The following is a 21,050-nucleotide window of genomic DNA, read 5'->3' as shown; positions in this document are numbered from 1 at the left end:
ACGGCACACGAGGGGGTGGGGTGGCCAGCACCATGCCTGGCCACCTTTGTCTCCTTAGTGACAATGTTTACACACCGCACCAGGTACTCATTTGAGACTGAGTCGACCGAGTGGAGGCCCAGGACCGGGTCAGATAATCATCACTGGTGTTGGCCGTGAGCGGGAATTGAACTCGGGTGACCGGGTTCGTAGCGCAGTGCCCTATCCGCTGGGCCAATGCTCCTCACACTGAGGACACACACACTCACTTTCACACGCCTGCATGTAGACACGCAGTGGGATACTCACGGTGAGATGTTTTGCGGTGAGGCCAGCGTCAAGTGCTGCCTTGTGCATAGAGCGGAGGATCTCCACCGATGGAGCAGCGATGAACACCACGTAGGGCATGAACTCGGCCGTCCGCAGTAGCTTCAGTGCCTAGAGCGGGGCACACACGGCACGGATCCCTCGGGTACATTACCACACCGCTCTGTGAATCACAGAGTGCATCAGGTGACGTGGTGACATCATCCTGAAACCTGTCATTAGCCTTCTTATGCAACAAGAAACATGATCATTATCAACAATAATTATCAACAATAATTATGTTTTGGCATATTAGATTTGATTAAAAAAATATTTTGCATCATACAATCTATAAAAAAAGTCAAAAATTGTGGGTTTGTGTGTGGGTGTGTGTGTGGTCGCGCGCTTGGCTCTCCAACGGTGGGGTTTATGTAAAAAACAAATAGCCAGGCACCACACCGTAAGCCCCATGGTCAGCAAGCGCTATTCCTTTTTCATACCCGTCAACTTTAAATTAGTTGAATTAGGGATTTAGTGCGATTTTTGTGCGCTAGAATTTTTATTATTTATTTATGACGCCTGCACGACCGTACCAACTCACGCGCCTTTGGTGGGGGGGGGGGGGCGGCCCATGCCAAGTCCCACGCCTTCGGTGGGAGTGAAGGGGACATTTTCTTTCACATAAAAAATGCTTTAAAATTACACTAAACGCTGAGCTTAAATCTTCACTGTGTGATGTCCCCCCCACCCCGATGCGTGCAGTTACTCATATATGCAGTCGCTAGCACTAAAGGCTGTAGACCTTTCACTTATTTATTTATGACGCCTGCACAACCGTACCAACTCACGCACCTTTGGTGGGGGGGCGGCCCATGCCAAGTCCCACGCCTTCGGTGGGAGTGAAGGGAACATTTTCTTTCACGTTAAAAATGCTTTAAAATTACACTAAACGCTGAGCTTAAATCTTCACTGTATGATGTCCCCCCCACCCTGATGCGTGCAGTTACTCATATATGCAGTCGCTAGCACTATAGGCTTTAGGCCTTTTATTTATTTATTTATGACGCCTGCACAACCGTACCAACTCACGCGCCTTTGGTGGGGGGGCGGCCCATGCCAAGTCGCACGCCTTCGGTGGGAGTGAAGGGGACATTTTCTTTCACGTTAAAAATGCTTTAAAATTACACTAAACGCTGAGCTTAAATCTTCACTGTGTGATGTCCCCCCCACCCTGATGCATGCAGTCACTAATATATACAGTCGCTAAATGCTACCACTATAGGCCGTAGATATTACTGCAGAGCGGCCGGGGAGATCGTGGCTTGGGAAGCAGTCAGGGGTAGCAGCCCAGCCCCAGCCTGCCAAGGTGCCACCTCGACCGGCTGGACAATCTAGGCGAGGCCGGAGGCTCTGCACGGGACTAGGCCTCACCACGCCACTCTGTCAGTTGAGTACTTTGTGCTATAGAGTCGATAAATACTGCTATAGAGTCAGCATGTACTACTGTCGTGATAGCAGGTACCACCACAGTCGGTATGCACTGCTGTAATCATAGCAGGTACCACCACAGTCGGTATGCACTGCTGTAATCAAAGCAGGTGTAGGGGTGTTACGGAGGGGCTGTTATACAATGGTATCAGACGGTGCACAGGGGGGTGCTCACAGCGACGTCCGCACCGGGCAGCCTGGGGGGCTGACTCGGAGCTGGGATCCCCCGGGGCCCCACCCCTCAGGGGGGAGTTGGTATATAAGGGGGTGAGCCGGAGGGCTCGAGGCAGAATGTATGAAGCTTAACCAGTGAAGAAGGAAGATCTGCTAGATAGAGCCCTGGACTCCCCTGGATCGCCGCCCTTGTCAGGGCCGACCAGGACCGAGCCAGTGGCGTGGCACCGAGAGCCAGAGCCGGTGCTCTTGTCAGAGCTGGTCTGGGGACTCCGGGCGCCGTGAGCCCAGATGGCCAGTGCTGGGCTAGCTAGCCTCCCCTAGCCCGATAGTGGAGGACCGAGAGGTAGGCTAGGGGTAGCCTAGAGTGTGTCTCCCCAGTAAGACGGGTGAAGGGGCCGACACCCCTTCCAGTGTTGTATGTCCCGGTCTGTATTGCGCCTTGTACGGAATAAATAAGTGTGCCTCCAACCCCGGCGTCCAAGTCCTCCTGAACGTTATTACATCTGGCGTCAGAAGTGCTCTTCTACGAACATGGACACGCGACGGACGGCTCGTGCCAGAGAACCGGGGGCGGAGGAAACCTGATGCCGACTTTGAGCCCGAGATGGCTGACGGTGACGCCGAGCAGCCAGGGCCGGGTCCATCCACACCACAACGTCTGGACGGATGGGAGCCGTCGGCTGACGGACTACGGCAGGCTCATTCGCGACTGGCGGAGCTACTTTACGCTGCTGCCGCCACACTAGAAGAAATTACGCGGCTGGTGGAGCGCCGCGGAGCGACGACAGCCGACGGCCAGCGCTGGTTCCCGCCGTTTCCACGGGGCCGGATTTCGAATTTCCCGCCATGACTACAGTGGGTGCTGAGGGCGGGGCCGGCCTGAGCCACGCGCCCGACATCGGGCATACAGTAGCCGCCACGTCATCAGGAGCGGTCAGCGCGTCACCAGCAGAGCGACCGGCGATGCCACACGCCCTTCCCGCCAAAACCGTGCCGAGTGACGGGAGCGACGGGGGGCGACCATCGACTGCGGCCGCCGTGTTACACCAGCGCTTACCACCTCTCAAGGAGTTCGTGGGCGAAGACGGTGACTGGGGCGGTTTCCAGAGGCGTTTTCTCGCCCACCAGGAAATGGCGCAGTGGACGGATGCCGAAGCTCTCCGCGCGCTGCCGGCGATGCTCGACAGTGATGCCCTCGCTACTCTCACCTCGGCGCCGAAAGCGAAGCGCGCCACACTGCAGATGGCGTTTCAACTCCTCGCTGCAGTCTATGGACCACCTTCGGACTGCAGGCAGCTGTTTTATGATCGCCAGCGGGGTGCCAAGGAGTCGCCCCTGGCGTACCGTATGGCTCTCCTGGCACTGGGGAAAACGGCTTTCCCGCGGATGGATGAAGAAGGGGTGGACGCTATGGTCACGGAAAAAATCCTGCTGTTTGCTGACGAGTTGGACATTGTCGTCTTGGCGCAAGACGACACGGAGATGTGTTCCCTGCGGGCCGCGCGACACATCCATGCAAACTTGCTGTCCCAGCGTCGAAAGGCCAGCAAGGCGGCGGCCGTCCATACCGTCGCTGCAGCCACCCTCCCAGCGGAAGAAATCTGCGCCGTCGACCGCCCGATGGAATGGAGATCGGGAGTACGACCGGCTCGGGACAGACCGAGCCGCCAGGACCAACCCAAGTCATCGGGAGCACTTACGCGCTGCTACAATTGCGGCCTCCGGGGCCATGTGGCCTCGGGATGCCGCTCTCCTCGGCAGCGCGGCAGGACGCCTCGACAGGACGTCGCGCCTCTTCCCAAGCCTCACCAACAAAACCCGGCGAGTCGCGGCACGCCACATGTTTGGCCCACGCACACACCCGTCGCACACTCACGCACCGCAACGGACGGGGGTCGTAAATTACCTGTCGTCGCGCCAAAACGTACCACTGTGGAGACTGCATTTCAGCCCAGCCAGTGGTCCGAGTTGGCCCATCGTGTTGTTGCCGCATCGTCGGGGTCGTCGGTCGTTGTTGGGCATATTGACGGGGTTGAGGTGCGAATCCTTGTCGATACGAGAGCATCGGCGACTATTGTTTCCGAATTGATTTATAACATTCTTCCTGTTCAAAGCCGTCCTTTGCTTCCCGTTGATGTTCCGTGCTACGCTGCTAACGGGGGCTCACTGGGCATAATTGGACAAATCCGCGCACAAATTTGTATTGGGGATATTAAATTATCTGGCCCAATATTGGTCTCCTCCTCGCTGGCGGTTCCGTGCCTGCTGGGGACAGATTTCTTGGCCAAAATGCCGATTCGTATCCTGGTCGATCAAGTTTGCATTGAGCTTCCGTCGGGCCGACGTGTTTCGTTCCTGCCATCCCCCTCTACGGGTCGGACGGCGTTTGCAACAGTACCGGCGCTGGTTGCAAGGACAGTACGCGTACCGCCGGGAGCCCAGATGCTCGTGCCTCTTAGGCTACGTCGACCATTTGCTAAGGGGATTGGGGACCAGGGGGTTCTGCTAGGACCATCTAGGGTCGGGGTTAGCGGACCTGACATATTACCGGCCCAGACCATTGTGAGAGGGGACGGGGACCCTTTCATCGCGGTCCTTAATGTGGGGTCGCGTACGGCGGTGGTTCCTCAAGGGACCGTGCTTGCGCACGCAACGCCGGTGCCCTGTGAGGAACCCGTCATTAATCACGTAACCACTGCTCCTCCACCGCGACCACATACGGACGGGGATGAAGGGTGGCTCGATGCGCTTTGTGCGGGATCGTCGGACCTGTCCGACTCACAGCGTGAAAAGCTTAGAATCCTTCTGCGCGAGTTTTCCGACGTTTTCAGTCAAAACAAATATGATTTGGGCTGTACTAATTTGCTGCGACACCATATTGACACGGGTGACAGCGCGCCAATACGCCAGAATCCTTTTCAGTTGAGTCCCGCCGAAAAGGAACATGTCAAATCGGCCGTTGATGACATGTTAGCCGCCGATATCATTTCTCCTTCTACCAGCCCTTGGGGTGCGCCGATTGTCTTAGTTAAAAAACATGACGGCTCGTTGCGCTTTTGCGTCGATTTTCGTCGGCTGAACAAAATTTCTGTTGCCGACGCATACCCGCTCCCTCGGATGGACGAATCGCTTGACGCCTTGGCGGGGGCGCGATTCTTCTCCACATTGGATTTGCTTTCGGGATTCTGGCAGCTCCCTCTGGATGACGATTCAAAACCTAAAACTGCTTTCCGTACACCGCACGGCCTTTTTCAATTCAACCGGTTGCCGATGGGGCTCCACTCAGCGCCGGCAACTTTCCAGCGATTGATGGAATGGTTTTGGCTGGGTTGCAATGGGATTCATGTTTGATTTATTTGGACGACGTCATCGTCTTCAGTAAAACATTCGACGAACATCTCCAGAGGTTGCGGGCAGTTTTTCTCAAAATGCGGGCTGCTAATTTGAAATTCAAACCCCAGAAATGTCATTTGTTACGCGAATCAGTGCGGTATTTGGGACATATCGTCGGACGCTCAGGTATTGCTACCGATCCCGCCAAAACGCAATGTGTCAGCTCCTGGCCGACTCCCACCTCTGTGGGTGAGGTCAGGAGTTTTGTTGGATTCGCGTCATACTACCGACGGTTTGTCGCTAATTTTGCGACGATTGCAAAGCCCTTACATGCTTTGACATCGAAGGGGGTCCGGTTTCACTGGGGACAGGAGGAGGAGGCTGCTTTTCGATCCCTCCGGGACGCTCTGGTGAGAGCTCCGCCATTGATTTATCCGGACTTTACTAAACCATTTTTGCTCGATACGGACGCGAACAACACGGGAATTGGGGGCGTGCTTTCGCAGGTGGTTGACGGCGTGGAACGTGTGGTAGCGTACGGCAGTCGGGTGTTGTCTCCGGCGGAACAAAGATACTGTGTCACCCATCGGGAACTATTGGCAATTGTCATTCAACAGTATCGCCCATATCTGTACGGTCGTCATTTCACCGTCCGCACAGATCATGCGGCACTACAGTACGCCCTGCGAGTTCAACAGCCATCGGGGCAATTGTCTCGATGGTTGGAGATTCTCCAGGACTTCGATTTTGAAACCACGTATCGTAAGGGCATTCGCCACACGAATGCGGACGCTCTGTCACGGCTGCCAACCACCTCCGAATGCGCGTGCCTCCTTGGGTCGGGGCGTTGCAAGCCTCCGAATGACATGTCTGATCCGGTTTTGGCGGCTGCCGCTGACGCGCCTTCAATGATGGGTCCGATTGAACAACAGGGAAAGGATTCCTTGCTGGGGTTGCCTGTTGCTGAATGGGGGCCTCTCCAGATGGAGGACACCTCCCTCCTCGCTTTGCGCCGTCGCATCGGGGGAGCCGGTCGGGGGGGGGGATGTCGACTCGTGCAGGGATACGTCCTCGACAAAGGTGCTCCGGAGCGGCTGCTGACCGACCAGGGTAGAAATTTTTCGGGTAAACTTCTCCACGAAGTCTGCGAGCTCCTGGGAACGAAAAAAATTCGTACCTCCCCATACCATCCGCAAACTGACGGCATGGTGGAGCGTCTGCATCGGACTATCACGTCCATGCTGTCCCAACAGGTCTCTGACTCACAGACCAATTGGGACCTTCAGATTCAGGGGGTGTTGGCGGCATACAGAATGGCTCCCCATGCGGCAACGGGATTTTCGCCCTTCTTCCTAATGTACGGCCGCGAGCCTAACCCACCTGTTCCGACACAGCTGCAGATGTCCACGCCGCGGGGTAAATCTAAATTGGCCGAACATGTTAAATTCAATATCGAGAAATTGACAGAGGCACGGGAGGCGGCTATGCAGAATTCGGACCGCCGCCAGAAGGCTAATGAGAGACTCCGGCTGGGTCGGGCGCATGTACTTCAGTGGAAACCAGGTGACAGGGCGTGGTTGTACTGTCCCCAAGTACCACTGGCAACCTCCTCTAAGCTGGGGCGGCCGTGGCGGGGTCCTGTGGAAGTGGTGCAGGTTTTGCGGCCACAGTGTGGCTCCCCATGCGGCAACGGGATTTTCGCCCTTCTTCCTAATGTACAGCCGCGAGCCTAACCCACCTGTTCCGACACAGCTGCAGATGTCCACGCCGCGGGGTAAATCTAAATTGGCCGAACATGTTAAATTCAATATCGAGAAATTGACAGAGGCACGGGAGGCGGCTATGCAGAATTCGGACCGCCGCCAGAAGGCTAATGAGAGACTCCGGCTGGGTCGGGCGCATGTACTTCAGTGGAAACCAGGTGACAGGGCGTGGTTGCACTGTCCCCAAGTACCACTGGCAACCTCCTCTAAGCTGGGGCGGCCGTGGCGGGGTCCTGTAGAAGTGGTGCAGGTTTTGCGGCCACAGTGTGTGCGTATCAAATGGGGGAAGCGTCGGTGGTTCGTGCACCCCTCCAGATTGAAACCGTTCGTTGCGGTCCATGTTCCCACTTCACACACGCATGGCCAAACATGTGAGGGGTCCGCCAACTCCCGGGGTCCGGCTTCGCTGCTCTCGCCTAACTTGCCGTCAACTGTTCCGCCTCCAGGTGCATCGGGAGTGACGGGCTCATGCCCGCCAACCCCCCCTGGGGATGTCGGGGGTGACTCAGCAGCACAGAATGACTCCCTCGAAACCGGACTGTTGACACCTACCATTGCACCAACCGGGGTTGCCCTGTGTGACGGGCCTGCTGCAAGAACGCGCGCAAAAATGCGCAGACTTTTGTGAGATCCTCAAAAATGTATATATGTTGGTTTCCTGAGATTTGTATATGTGTTGTTTTTTTCCTGAAAATTGTATATATGTTGTTTTTACGGGATTCGGTATTTATTCGGGGGGGGGTGCGTCGGGTTGTTTTCTCTTCCTGTTGTTATTGTTGTTAAAAATTTGTGAGGCACACACGGGTTCAAGGGGGGGATACATCTTTTTTGTTATTTTGTTGCAGCCGGGACGGCTGCGAGCTGTACAGGGGGGGGGGGTGATGTAGGGGTGTTACGGAGGGGCTGTTATACAATGGTATCAGACGGTAAACAAACACAGTGGGCGTGGCTATGTCGGTGCACAGGGGGGTGCTCACAGTGACGTCCGCACCGGGCAGCCTGGGGGGCTGACTCGGAGCTGGGATCCCCTGGGGCCCCACCCCTCAGGGGGGAGTTGGTATATAAGGGGGTGAGCCGGAGGGCTCGAGGCAGAATGTATGAAGCTTAACCAGTGAAGAAGGAAGATCTGCTAGATAGAGCCCTGGACTCCCCTGGATCGCCGCCCTTGTCAGGGCCGACCAGGACCGAGCCAGTGGCGTGGCCCCGAGAGCCAAAGCCGGTGCTCTTGTCAGAGCTGGTCTGGGGACTCCGGGCGCCGTGAGCCCAGATGGCCAGTGCTGGGCTAGCTAGCCTCCCCTAGCCCGATAGTGGAGGACCGAGAGGTAGGCTAGGGGTAGCCTAGAGTGTGTCTCCCCAGTTAGACGGGTGAAGGGGCCGACACCCTTTCCAGTGTTGTATGTCCCGGTCTGTATTGCGCCTTGTACGGAATAAATAAGTGTGCCTCCAACTCCGGCGTCCAAGTCCTCCTGAACGTTATTACACAGGTACCACCACAGTATGCATTGCTGCAGTGAAAGCAGGTACCACCACAGTATGCACAGCTGTATTCATAGCAGATACCACTACAGTATGCACTGCTGTAATCATAGCAGGTACCATCATAGTCATTACGCACTGCTGTTAGATTTTTTTAAGTAGCTTTGAAATATTTTTAAGACCCGGGCAATGCTGGGTACTTACCGCTAGTGCTTTATATTATTTACATGCAACTCTGCACATAGATATAATTTGTTTATGCATTGTTGTCAATGATACTGTACATAAGCTCTCAAACTAACTTAAACATTTTTTTCCAATAACCATTCAAGCCAGGCATTATTGTTTTCTTCTTGATTGATGATCTTGACTTTGGGAGACAAGTTAACATCATCTGAATCAGGCCATGACGTATTAAGTGCTTAATCCACATAATCTGTCATGCCCATTTGGAAATGTATATAGACAAATTTGAGTAATAAATACGTAATTCTGCTTTAATTAAAAAAAGATAATAGGTTTTCTATACATAAACTTAATATTGTAATAATCAGAAAGCACATTATATTTTTTTCTTCAGAAATTAATTTGTTCTCAACAGCATTTACTATTTATTTATTTGTTTAGGCAAATAGTGTCAGTCCCTACAAAACTAGTGTCAAGTTATCATTATCCTAACCCTGATTCCATTTAGCCAGTATTTACGTATTACGTTGAACTTCTTTCACACCGTATATAGCCAAGGCGTCCTAATCGGAGGTTAGTTGTCACCGTTGTTCATACTTTGCAGAAGATAGGACACACTTGATTAATGCATGCTGGCTCCCTGAAACCAAAAACCAACACACCACCCTGAACACACCACCCTGATGCCCCCACCCCTTTATGGCAGTGGTCCCCAAACTTCAGCTTATCGTGTATCGACGACCAGCCCTATCAACTTGTCAGCGTACCCCAACAGAGAATATGATACTGCAAATTATTAAATAACGAAACAAATCACATTTGATTACATTGAGATGTAATTAACACCCAAGCAATTGATTTGACATTTTACCTAAAATCAATGTACTGCAAATCTACAAATTCATATTAAGACGTTTTTAACATATAGATTTTTACTATTGTACAGTTTAGGTCTTGGCACCTATCATCACCATGAAGCAGAGGGGGGAAAGCTCGGCTTACCTGTGTAGTGACATCGCGAATGTCACTGTGTGGTGCTGGCGCTAGAGGGGCACGGCATGCGATGTACTCGCATCGCGGACATCACGTATGTAGCGACATCGTGTATGTCACTGTGTAATGCCGGCTCTAGAGAGCACGGCGTGTGATGCATTGTCATCGCGTACACCCCGTAGGTGGGTGTAGTACCAGCCCTAGAGGGGGCTCGGTGAGCACTGGGATAGCGCAGTGGCACCACGCGTGGTGTGCAGTGCTGACTCCTACAGGAGGGAGTGTGAGAGTGTCAGCCATGGGATGAGGTTACCCAAGGCCATGGCACTCTGGTTGACCCTGGAAGGCACGTGACCAGTAAGATCTACACAGGGGCCCCAGGTAGGGGCTTGGGGGTGGTCACGTGTAAGGGTGAGATCCTACGGGAAGGGGCGAGAAACTTCAAGAGGTTTCTCGAAGGTGGTCGTGGCCAAGGGCGGGGCCAAGACCCAGGAGCATATAAACCAGGTGGCTGTGTTAGTGAGACATTTAACCTGTTAATGTAAAACCAGAGAGTCGAAAATAACTACTAAAATCTCACTAACACAGCCACCGTTGCTCGTTTTCCTCCATGTGGCGGTGGCTGTGCAATCTTACATTGACATGCTAATCTCTCACAATACAATAGCCACCTCCGCAGCTTCGTCGTCGTGGACGTAGCTCTCCGATCTTACATTTACATGCAAATTTCTCACTTTAACATCACTAGCCCTGCCCACTTCGCTTATGACCCTTGGGCTACACCCATTTCAAACCTTTAAAACATCCTGCCTCAGCAGCTTTCCCGCATTTTTTTCTCCTGATGACGATTGCTTGTGTTGCGATCGAAACATCGTAATTGCTTTGTTATTTTATTTTAACCTATCTACGTGACTTACCGAAAGACCCAAGAATATGAATTCCTGCAGTCACGAAAGTTTTAAGTCAAGAAATAACTGACTCATTTCAATTTAAAGCTTTCGTGACTGCAGGGATTCATCTTCTTGGTTCTTTCGGTAAAGTCACATAGAAGGGAAATAATAAAATAATAAAAATAAAAGATAATAAAATAATTCTCACGACGTTTCGGCCACAACGCAAGCAGCCGTCCTCAGGTAAAGAACAGGTCTGTCATTCAGACTCTGTCTTTCCGACAGACCTGTTCTTCACCTGAGGACGGCTGCTTGCGTTGTGGCCGAAACGTGAGAATAATTTTATTATGTTTTATTTTTATTTTTTTATTATTTCCCTTCTACATGAGTTTACCGAAAGAACCAAAAAGAACTGACTCATTATGACAACAGTCTTCAGGGCGTTTAAAGTCATATATCCACGTTGGAGCAAATTTGATTTGCACTTCCGATTAGAACGGTTGGCTACGTACGGTGTGAAATAAGTTCAACATCCATCCATCCATGGGACAATAGAAAAATAATGCAAATAAAGTACAGCAATGAAATCAAATATAAATCGGCTCCAAAAACAACTGCGTCACGTGAGAAATCACCTGGGGGTTCACGTCCAGGATGCACATCTTGCCGGCGCGCACCACACCGTGGATCGACTCGATCTTGGTGCCATACAGGTTTCCCTCGTACTCGCCGCTTTCAAGGTAGCAGCCAGATTTAATGTCCACCTCCATGTCAGCCCTCGCCACGAAGTGGTAGCCCTGGCCGTCCTTCTCGTCGTCCCGTGGCCGCCTCGAGGTAACTGCGGGCCCGGGCGAGGGTGTTCGGCGTAGTCAGACGATGCGCCATTTTTTTAGGACAAACTAATCGTCGCACATCTCGGAAATCTTCACACCCCCACGCCTGCTCACGATCGTCTCGCGTTATTTACAGAGTGTGTTCCAAACATTGACCTGCAATGTGTAATTACTCGTGCTCAGTAAATCTTTGAGGATCAATTTTGTTAAACTGGGTCACGATCACTACTCTCTGGGTATTCCAATTTACAAATAAAATCTACTTAATATTTACGTAGGATGATAGCTGATTGTCTGCAAAAGTGTACTTTAGGGATATAATTGCTCTATAATGCTACTAAATAATTATGTGTATGTTCTAAATCTGCATTTTATTAAAAGCCAAAATATTTTGCTGAAATTAGAGTACATTGGTTATGTTACGTAACCTTGGTTATGTAAGTAAATTGATTGAGGTTATTTGAACCGTATGGCGGGACCCCAGGGTCCCTTAAGCCCCCAGCTCTTGCATAAACATTATATTAAAATGTCAACAAAAACTTTGCTCTTTTTCACCAATGGCTTTGAAGGATAGTGGCAAGTGTTGTTAAACTATAAACTATGCGCTTTAAAACTACTTACCTGCAGTACCTCTATTTAAATACACTATCGAAAAAATGATCTACACCACTCTGTCAATCATCATGTTTCTCAGTGTGGATTTGTGAACGCACTTTGTAAACAGTACATAAAATAGTACGCCTTTTCAATGCGCTGTTCATATTGTAACAAGCGTTTATATCAATGTTACTCTACAGAGTAGTGGGTCGCCGCTCCTCTTATCCACATGGATATGAGCGGTTTGTGGGGACTATCTGCACAGATCCATACAGACAAGATAAGTATTATCAAACAGGAGGAACTAACGGTGCAACGCATCTTATCTGTTAAATATGTGCAGGTAATAGGATTGTCATCGATTGATCCTGGCAGCAGACATTGGTTGGTCACAAATAATAATGAAGATAAGAGAGCAGTATCACTGTATGATGCATACCATTATGACAAATAAAGGACTTAAGTCGTGCAGGCAGTTTGAGCAGCTTTGGATAATACTTATTATGATCCTGCCCATACCCGAGCATGGAGTGGCATTCGCTTGTTCAGCTCTTCTGCGCATTCGTTCTCGCTGCGCTTGGACGACATGACAACAGAATGATCCGCGCTAGGTGGGTCACGGCATTTATGTGCGTGGTAGGATGGAGTCGCCAAAAATAAATAACTTAATTACGATTTTCACTGACGTTTATTCGGGACCCCGGGGACCCGCCATAAGGTTAATTTACTCCTTATGTATCGTGATCAGCTGGAAACAAGGTAGAGCAACACAGACATACTACTTCTAAATGCAAGTTGTGTTCGTGCTTGTCATACAATAACTATTGAAAACAAATGTCATGTGTAATTGTTTGGGCATTCACACCAGTGATAGTGTAAATCTCAAGTCTAAATTTACTATTCATGTGCTGAGCATTGAGGTTTTTTTTAAATAAAACTATAAAACATGTGTCACTTTCTTATTATCGAAAAATCAAAACGTGCTAAATTAATAATTTCAACTTGTAACGTGCCGTATAACACAGGACAAGTGAGAAGGCAGCAGCCACAAGGTGAGCTGGCGATAACTGCCAAAGCTCTGCTGTCCTCATAAATGAAGGTGTTATCAGCAAATTAATTCGCGTTTATACGCGGGAGGAAGTTGGAACACCCGGAGAAAGCCCACATGTGCAAGGGGGTAACACTATCCTGTACAGACCGAACAGGTGAGGTCTATATTTGCTCTCTTGCCTTCTCCTGGCAAGCCTACGGGAGGCGAGTTTCACGACATTTGTGCGATCCACCAACCCTCGCCTCCGAGGTGCTGGATTACAGGCGTGCGCTCGTGATCTGTATTTGGATGAGTAATGGACCGTGCGATCGAAGCGACAAAAGAACCACACGCAGCTCTCACAGGGTATGGTCATGCCGTATCGCGATAGCTCGGATACCAAGAGGCGATTCTTCAGGCTCCTTCGACCGACACCCTGTGCTCCAATCAGCACCAATGTCTTCCGCTGGAAGGGGGGCATCTTGGCCATCTCTTCGTAGATAAGGATCTCATGACGGTCAAACTCTGTTTCAGACGGAAGGGATAGAGATGGACACATTGTATGAGGTATACGGTAAAGGTGCAGCCCGTGCAATTGCCAGCTCCCACCACTGCTGGTGGAAGGACTGCCACTACTAAAAGGAGCTCGAGAAGGTCCCTATTAGAGGGTAGTTTGGCCAACTATTCCACTATGGCCAGACATCTTGGAGTAGAAATAACGTTTATATCATGTATTGCTTTAATTACGTTACGAATAATGTGAGCATATTGATTCACTTAAATATTATGATATAATATTGCATGAAAAAAATATATAATGTTTATGATTTCTACATGGCATCAAGCTTTACACTTTGAACCATGGCTTCAACAAATTCGTAAGAGAAGTATATATATTCAACTATCCAATTACATAGCACTTACATTGTGCTCCATGTATTTTCTATTTTTAAATCCTTTATATTAAGTTTGCATGCTTGCTTGCTTGCGTGCTTGCGTGCTTGCTTGCTTACGACCGTGCAAATCCTTTGGTCGTTTTTTAACCCACTTCCCGTGATCCAATCGAGCTGACATTTTCCACACAGACTCGTTGTGCCAGACAATTAATGTTCGTGAAAAAAAATTCCCAAAATTTTACACTTTTTAGGCAAAAACAATTTATTTTACATATATTCAAATAGAACTCATTCACAGTATAAGAGCCCAGAGCGTAACCCCTCCACAGGCCGTGGCGGAGTAGCGCAGTTGGTAGCACCCTCGCTTCCCATGCCAAAGGTCGCGGGATCGATCCCCGCGTCCTCCACAGGCGAATATATTTTTAAATCCTTTATATTAAATTCGCTGCCACGCATATAAAGGATTTATAGTAAAAAAACTTAGTTTTTACGGGTTATACTTATTATGACTTAAATCTAAACGACATGTTTTCGCACGTTATTTGTTCATGCAATTTACTTAAAAAAAAATTTTTTTAATGAAATTCCTATCACATTTTTATTTCTTATTGACATTCATTGATGATGAACAAATGAAATGATTTATTTTACTGGAAAATGAGGAGGGAAATAGAGACTGCAGAATTACAACTTAGATATGCAATCTTGAATGAACAAAATAAACCGTCACTATTGCTGTATATGTAGATCTAGCCTAGCAATTAAAAACACAAATGATGCATTGCCACAATAATAAAATGAGATATACTTGTATACAATGGAGCTGCAAGAAATGTTAGAAGTACGTGATGATCAAGAACACTGAAAAGTTGGGCTCAGGATAAATGAGAAAAACAAAAGTACAAAATATCTGTTGGAGGGGACATTACTGTAAAATACTGCAGCATATATACCTAGGCTATCTGTTATAAGTGGACTGGAATTAAAGTTATGAAATCAAGAGGCAGAGAAGAGTTGGTAAGAGTGATTTCAGAAAAATTAATTTGTTCATGAAAATTAGCATAGCAACGTACCTAACAAAGAACGTTTAAATCAGCATACATTACTTGCTGTGACAATTTGCGTACTATCTGCGGTGACTTATGGATCATAATCGTTGACATTAACAAAGAGAATGAAACAATGACTAAAAAATTGCACAAAGCATGGAAAGATGCGTGACTGGAATTGCACTGAAAAAAAACTGAATGAAAGAACATCTATATATATAAAAAAGTCAAAAATTGTCTGTTTGTCGGTTTGTGGCTTTGTGTGTGTTCGCGCGCTTGCGAAGGATTTGGCTCTCCAATGGTGGGGTTTATGTTAAATAAAAACAGCCAGGTACCACGCCGTAAGCCCTGCCGTGAGCAAGCACTATTCCTTTTTCACATCCGTTAACTTTTAATAAGTTTAATTAGCGATTCAGTGCGATTTTTTCGCGCTTTCGTTTTATTTATGAAACATGCACGACCATACCAACTCACGCACCTTTGTTGGGGGGTTCGGCCCATGCCAAGTTGCACGCCTTCGGTGAGAGTGAGGGGGACATTTTCTTTCGCGTAAAAAATGCTTTAAAAATACACTAAACGCTGAGCTTAAATCTTCACTGTGTGATGTCCCCCCACCGCGATGCATGCAGTTACTAATATATACAGTCGCTAGATGCTACCATGATAGGCCGTAGATATTACTGCAGAGCGGCCGGGGAGATCGTGGCTTGGGGGGCGGTCAGGGGTAGCAGCCCAGCCCCAGCCTGCCAAGGTGCAACCTCGGCCGGTTGGACAATCTAGGCGAGGCCGGAGGCTCTGCATGGAACTAGGCCTCACCACGCCACTCTGTCAGATGAGAACTTTGTGCTATGGAATCGATAAATACTGCTATAGTCAGTATGTACTACTGTAGTGATAGCAGGTACCACCACAGTCGGTATGCACTGCTGTAATCATAGCAGGTACCACCACAGTCAGTACGCACTGCTGTTAGATTTTTAAGAGTAGTTTTGAAAAAAAAAATTGGCCCGGGCAACGCCGGGTGTATAAGCTAGTATATATTATAGTACAGAAGCAGGTTAAATACATCATTCTAACTTCTAATGAGAATAAGTTTGCTGGGCAGCATGTGTCACGAGAAGGGAAGAAGGCCAATAGTTAACAAACATGAAGGAGCAACAATGAAGGGAAGGAGTGAGTCTGAGATTACATCCACCGAGGAGATGCAGTGATGAAATCGGCTCGTGTGCTGCTGCTAGGTCTACTTTTAACCTAAAGCAACATGAGACGGTGACAGGTTGGCTGGGCCTTCATTCAGCAGTGGATTAATCATGGCTGGTGATAATGTACACAATGAATTGGAAATATGTAACACTAATTGTTATTTTGACAGTGTTTGGGAATCTTTTATCACTTTGGGAATTTTGTAATGAGCAGTTATGTGAACCATTAAACACCTATGATGCTAATTGGAGATACGCTTTTCGCAGGAAAGAGATTTGACATCACACCACACGGCTACTCTCTGTGGAGCCTTATGGGATGGAAGAAGCACCCACAGCAAGGTTCTCTGGTGAACATCGAGTCAATCCTCTCTCAAACCGCACCTGCGTTTTTGGTGGACATGTACATCAGCTTCTTTTTCTTCTTTCCACCCAAGACTCCACACAAGGCTCCTCCTGTACAGGGCTCTTAGGTTAAGGCATTGACTTACAAATAAGCACCGTCACCATCCACGAATTAACTGACTTTCAGAATTCCACCTTCACAAAAGTCTACACAATGTGCATTAACTTTTCTTTTGTATGTTTTTTAAGCAAAATTTATTTATTTTGGATTAAAATAATATAATACATGGAATTATTTATACATGAAAACGTTGGATAGATTTTTTGCTGTTGGTAGATACACTTTACTTTGTATCATAAGACTACGTGAACAGTGATCTTTTTATATTAATCTAGTTTTTAACACAAAAAAGCTATGGAATGCATTCATCAGCATCGCAGGCTTTGCAGATACATGAATTCATGCAAATATATTGTAAAAACAAATGTAAAATACTAATAATTTCGACTTAAACTATGTAACTGTCATAAAACATATGCTATTGTGATGATTTATAAACCGTATATATCTGTGATAGTTCACAGTAAAATTGTATCATTATTTTTATTATTACAATTATGTGTCGAATGTGAGTGGGAAAATGGTTCAGGGTGAACGAAATAAGAACTTTGATCTGAACATACATCACACATTCCTACTAGAAATGTGCATTGCATGCATTCACTATTAAACACATCTGATAAAAGGTCTTTGTATAAAAGCATGTTAATAAAAAAAAACCCATAAAGCTACACACTTGTTATATTTTCACTTTTCCTACAGAAGAAGTCAAATTGAATATACACGATTCACACACGTTATCCTTTGCACAAGTGCAGAGATGAGTGGAAGTTTACATGTTAATTTAACTAGTTCGATATTAATAATAATGTGAGTTTATGTTGCGTTTAACCAATTGTGAATTCATGAAATAATGAAGCATTTCCCTACTTGCATTTCACTACCTGTTGAAAAAAGTCGAATTTTCAATTAACAATATAATTTTAAACTATTAGCAGCTAAGTTGATTTGGGTTTACATTGAAGTATGGACATATTTTAACACTGTTCTCACAGTATCCCCACTCACCATGCTCAGCAATCTACCTAGAAAATTTACACATTAGTCTGTGCAGCATTAGTCTGTGGGATCGAGTGGTTATGCTTAGAGACCCCTCATATGAGCTACAGAGTGTTTGCCAGGCACACATCCTCTAATTATTCGTGCAGTCATTCACTCCTGCTTCTGTTCTGGTTACAATGTCTCTTTACTTCACAGGCCCAGAGCAGATATTTCACTTGTTGGCAACATTATGGCTCAAATTTGTCATATTAGTCTGATGCCTGTATATTTGTAGTTTGTATGTGCATATTTTATCCGGATCCTCTGGTTTTTCCCTCCACATTTAGAAAAAGTGTTTAGATTACATAGATTATTTGGCTGCTTTAAATGTCCACATAAGCCACTTCGTTGAGCTATCATTTGTGGCCAGGTCACTTCTGAAAAATAAGCTAATAGCTCAGTGGGCTTTACCTGGTAAAATGAAAATAGTAAATTTTTGTGATTTGCTTACCTTTCCTATAGTTTGCACTCTTATCATGTTTTTGTATATGTTGTCATAACGTTCTGACCCACCCCGACTGGATATCTGTGAAAAAGAGATTATAGCTTATCGGATTCCTTCAGTAAAAGTAAGATTCTGATTCTGAACTGGAATATATACATCAATCATCGCCACAGGCAATTAAAAAACAGCAGGACCCTCCTGAAAAAGAGAATTGAGACTCAGCGAGGCTTTCCTGTGTAAACAAATGGAATAAAATAAATTCTGGATTAATCTTAGGTTACATAACCAAGTTGTTGAACAATCTGAAATAAATCAACATTTATCGAAAGGTTAGTGCTTTAACTTGACTCAAATTTCATGCCATCTCAGGGTGGTATCAACGTCTGCTCTGGCACTCAGCTAGCTGCCATCATGGTGAAGTGCGGTGTGGCTCGATGAGAGGTAAAGTGTAAAGTGTGCACACCTTGGTTAGGCCCCTCCGGGAGACGAGACGCTGCACACTCACCGGAGGCACTCGTGAAGTTCACCTCCTGCCGCACGTACGCCTTCCGCTTCTCCTCCAGCATCTGGCTGGGCACCAGGCCTGCACTGCCCCCGTCTTGTGCTTTGCATGCCTGAGCAGCACGTGCACACGGTTATGGTATGTATGTTGTATGTATGCATGTTGAACTTATTTCACACTGTATGTATCCATCAGTGCCAATCAGAGGAGCGAGGTTAGTGGCATCGATAGCAGACGAGCTGAAGGAAGTTATTTACGGAGTACACAGTAAGCATTGGACAAAATGTCAAAAGTGCCATCTCCGTGCTCACAGAGATAATAGAGCAGCACTCATTTCCTTCGGCAGCCCCGAGCCACAGATGGAATTCCATATTCCGACGGTAGGGAGAAGTCTCTATCATGGGATGACCGCTTGAATTGCCACAATATTTCCTATAGAGCAAAATCCCATTGTGAGCCAAGCACATGAATCCTATCACCCCACAGAGGAAATGGTAACAATATCTAATATACGAATAGGTAAACAGTGGCATAGAGTAATGTGTTCTAAACCCGGTGACCAATGTTTGATTCATGACCATGGCTAACGTCAGTGGCGAATGATTTCTTAAATCTTCCCCCCCATCCACCTCTACTCACCAATCTGCATGAAACAGCACGGTGAGGTATGCTCAAACAACCCCCCCCCCCCCATAACCGACACGGGCTTGACCAACAGTGCTGTTATAATCAATTATTACATGAAAATGGTCTCGTGGAGGTTTATCCAGCCCAGGTGGTCCTGTGGGAAGTCATCAGTGGTTGTCTTATGGAGAGAATGACCCCCCTACTAAGGAAATGTGGCAATTCCACCACAGACTTAAGGCTCCCAAGTTTACATGTGTAATGACATGCTGACACCTGCTGGCCGAGAAAGGGAAGCACGGGTACGGGCTCAGCTAAAGTAACAACGAATCAGAGAAGGAGAGGTATCTGGGGCAAAGGTAACAGGTGGGGTTAGCCGAGATACCCTGGGAACCTGCTCGAAGGTTCCATGAGAGGGGCCTAGCCACGCCTGGGGGGATATAAGGAGGAGCTGGACCCGGGGCTAGGGGTTTGTGTGTGGATTCTTGGGTCCTGGCTGTGTCGCTGCTCGCGGACATCTCTCTCTCTGTCGTCTGGCCACGTGGAAGATCTCCTGCGGGGTTTCCATCGCCATCATCGTCAAGCCGCCAGCCAGCGGTGTAGCCGAGTGAGGGTGGTGGGACCACGCCGAGTGATCGGCTGTGTGTAGCCAGTAGAGACGTTCATATCTAAGTGTTGTACTTAAAGTGAGAAGAATAAGGTTGACCTGTGTGATGAGAAATAAAAGAAGTACCTTCTACACAACGTGTCGCGGAAGTCGTTCATTCCACATGTAAAACAATCTGTGTGTCAGGGGCCTAGAGATAAAATATTCTTACAAGTGTAGTGACACAGCGCCGACTGCTGTACAGCAGCAGCAACTACACTTAGCGCACATGTTGTTGAGCATATGAACCTTATGGCAGTACTCGCATAATGTCCGTGATGCAGTAATTTTTAGTCTGTTGATGGTCGGTGATGCGGAAATCGACTCATCTGGAAGAGCTGTACACGATGCATTATGGTGCATACGAGCGTTCAGGGTTTCAGCACAATCGTGCTCGCTGCGTTTCGACATCGCGGAGTAGCACTGATTTCGGATTGATTGGTACCCCAGTCACGGAGTTAAGATAATGGGTTTCATACACCATCAAGAAGTTTGCATAATAACATCTGTTTAGTATCAAACTAACCATGTTGTTTACGTGTAGTTGGCAAAACTAAAATATTCAAGCCAACTACAATCCAATACTTTAAGTTTCAATAGAATAAATGATCACAAATTAATATATTATTTACAATTTTGTAGTTAAACAATGCTAGTGTAGTGTAATAGTGCCGGCTAGTGGACAGCGGCGCCAGTGAGGGTGTGCACGGTGTGTTGGCAGAGGGTAGGAACTAGGGTAAGGGTCACAGAGGACCCCGTCTGGAGGCCCCTGGAGCCTGCTAGCGGGTTCAAGAAGGGAGGCGTGTTCAGGGCGGAGCCAGGCCGCGCTGGGAGCATAAAAGGAACTGAGAGTGGGAGCTCGAGGCTGCCGGTTCTGGGAATGGACTAATCTCGTCGTTGCTGTCGTCGAGTCGCCGTCGTGGCTAAATGTCTTCGCTAGATATTGCGCTATGAAGGATAGTAGTTTGCTATCTGAGTCAGCGCCGTCAGTGTTAGATGGCTAGTGTTGTGTACAGGCTAAACTAAGCTACTGTGGAGAGTGTGCAGATGAGACCATGAAAGTTGTTATCAAGAAAGTGCTTCCTAAGGGCCTCCAAGGGCAGCATAACAAGCTTTAAATCCTGCTGGACA

The 21,050-nt window shown here is 47.8% G+C and overlaps 1 protein-coding gene across 4 annotated transcripts in view; it reads right to left on the bottom strand.

Annotated features, from left to right (window-relative positions):
- LOC144720321 (protein PALS2-like) overlaps nt 1–21,050 on the bottom strand; it is a 155,454-nt gene that overhangs the window by 6,135 nt on the left and 128,269 nt on the right. For 3 of the 4 annotated variants that reach the window (XM_078596987.1, XM_078596996.1, XM_078597007.1), the window contains exons 8-12: nt 18,611–18,761; nt 16,580–16,651; nt 13,412–13,573; nt 11,224–11,426; nt 289–417 (exon numbers count right to left, since the gene is read on the bottom strand). In XM_078596987.1, coding sequence (XP_078453113.1) covers nt 289–417; nt 11,224–11,426; nt 13,412–13,573; nt 16,580–16,651; nt 18,611–18,761 — 717 coding nt within the window. The remainder of the gene's footprint in view (nt 1–288; nt 418–11,223; nt 11,427–13,411; nt 13,574–16,579; nt 16,652–18,610; nt 18,762–21,050) is intronic. The other variant, XM_078597016.1, reaches the window with a different exon arrangement.

Source organism: Lampetra planeri, chromosome 1 (assembly GCF_965212315.1).
Source record: "Lampetra planeri chromosome 1, kcLamPlan1.2.h2, whole genome shotgun sequence".
NCBI lineage: Eukaryota > Metazoa > Chordata > Hyperoartia > Petromyzontiformes > Petromyzontidae > Lampetra > Lampetra planeri.
Note: the sequence above shows the minus strand (reverse complement) of the source record. Positions and strands in the feature narration are given on the sequence as shown.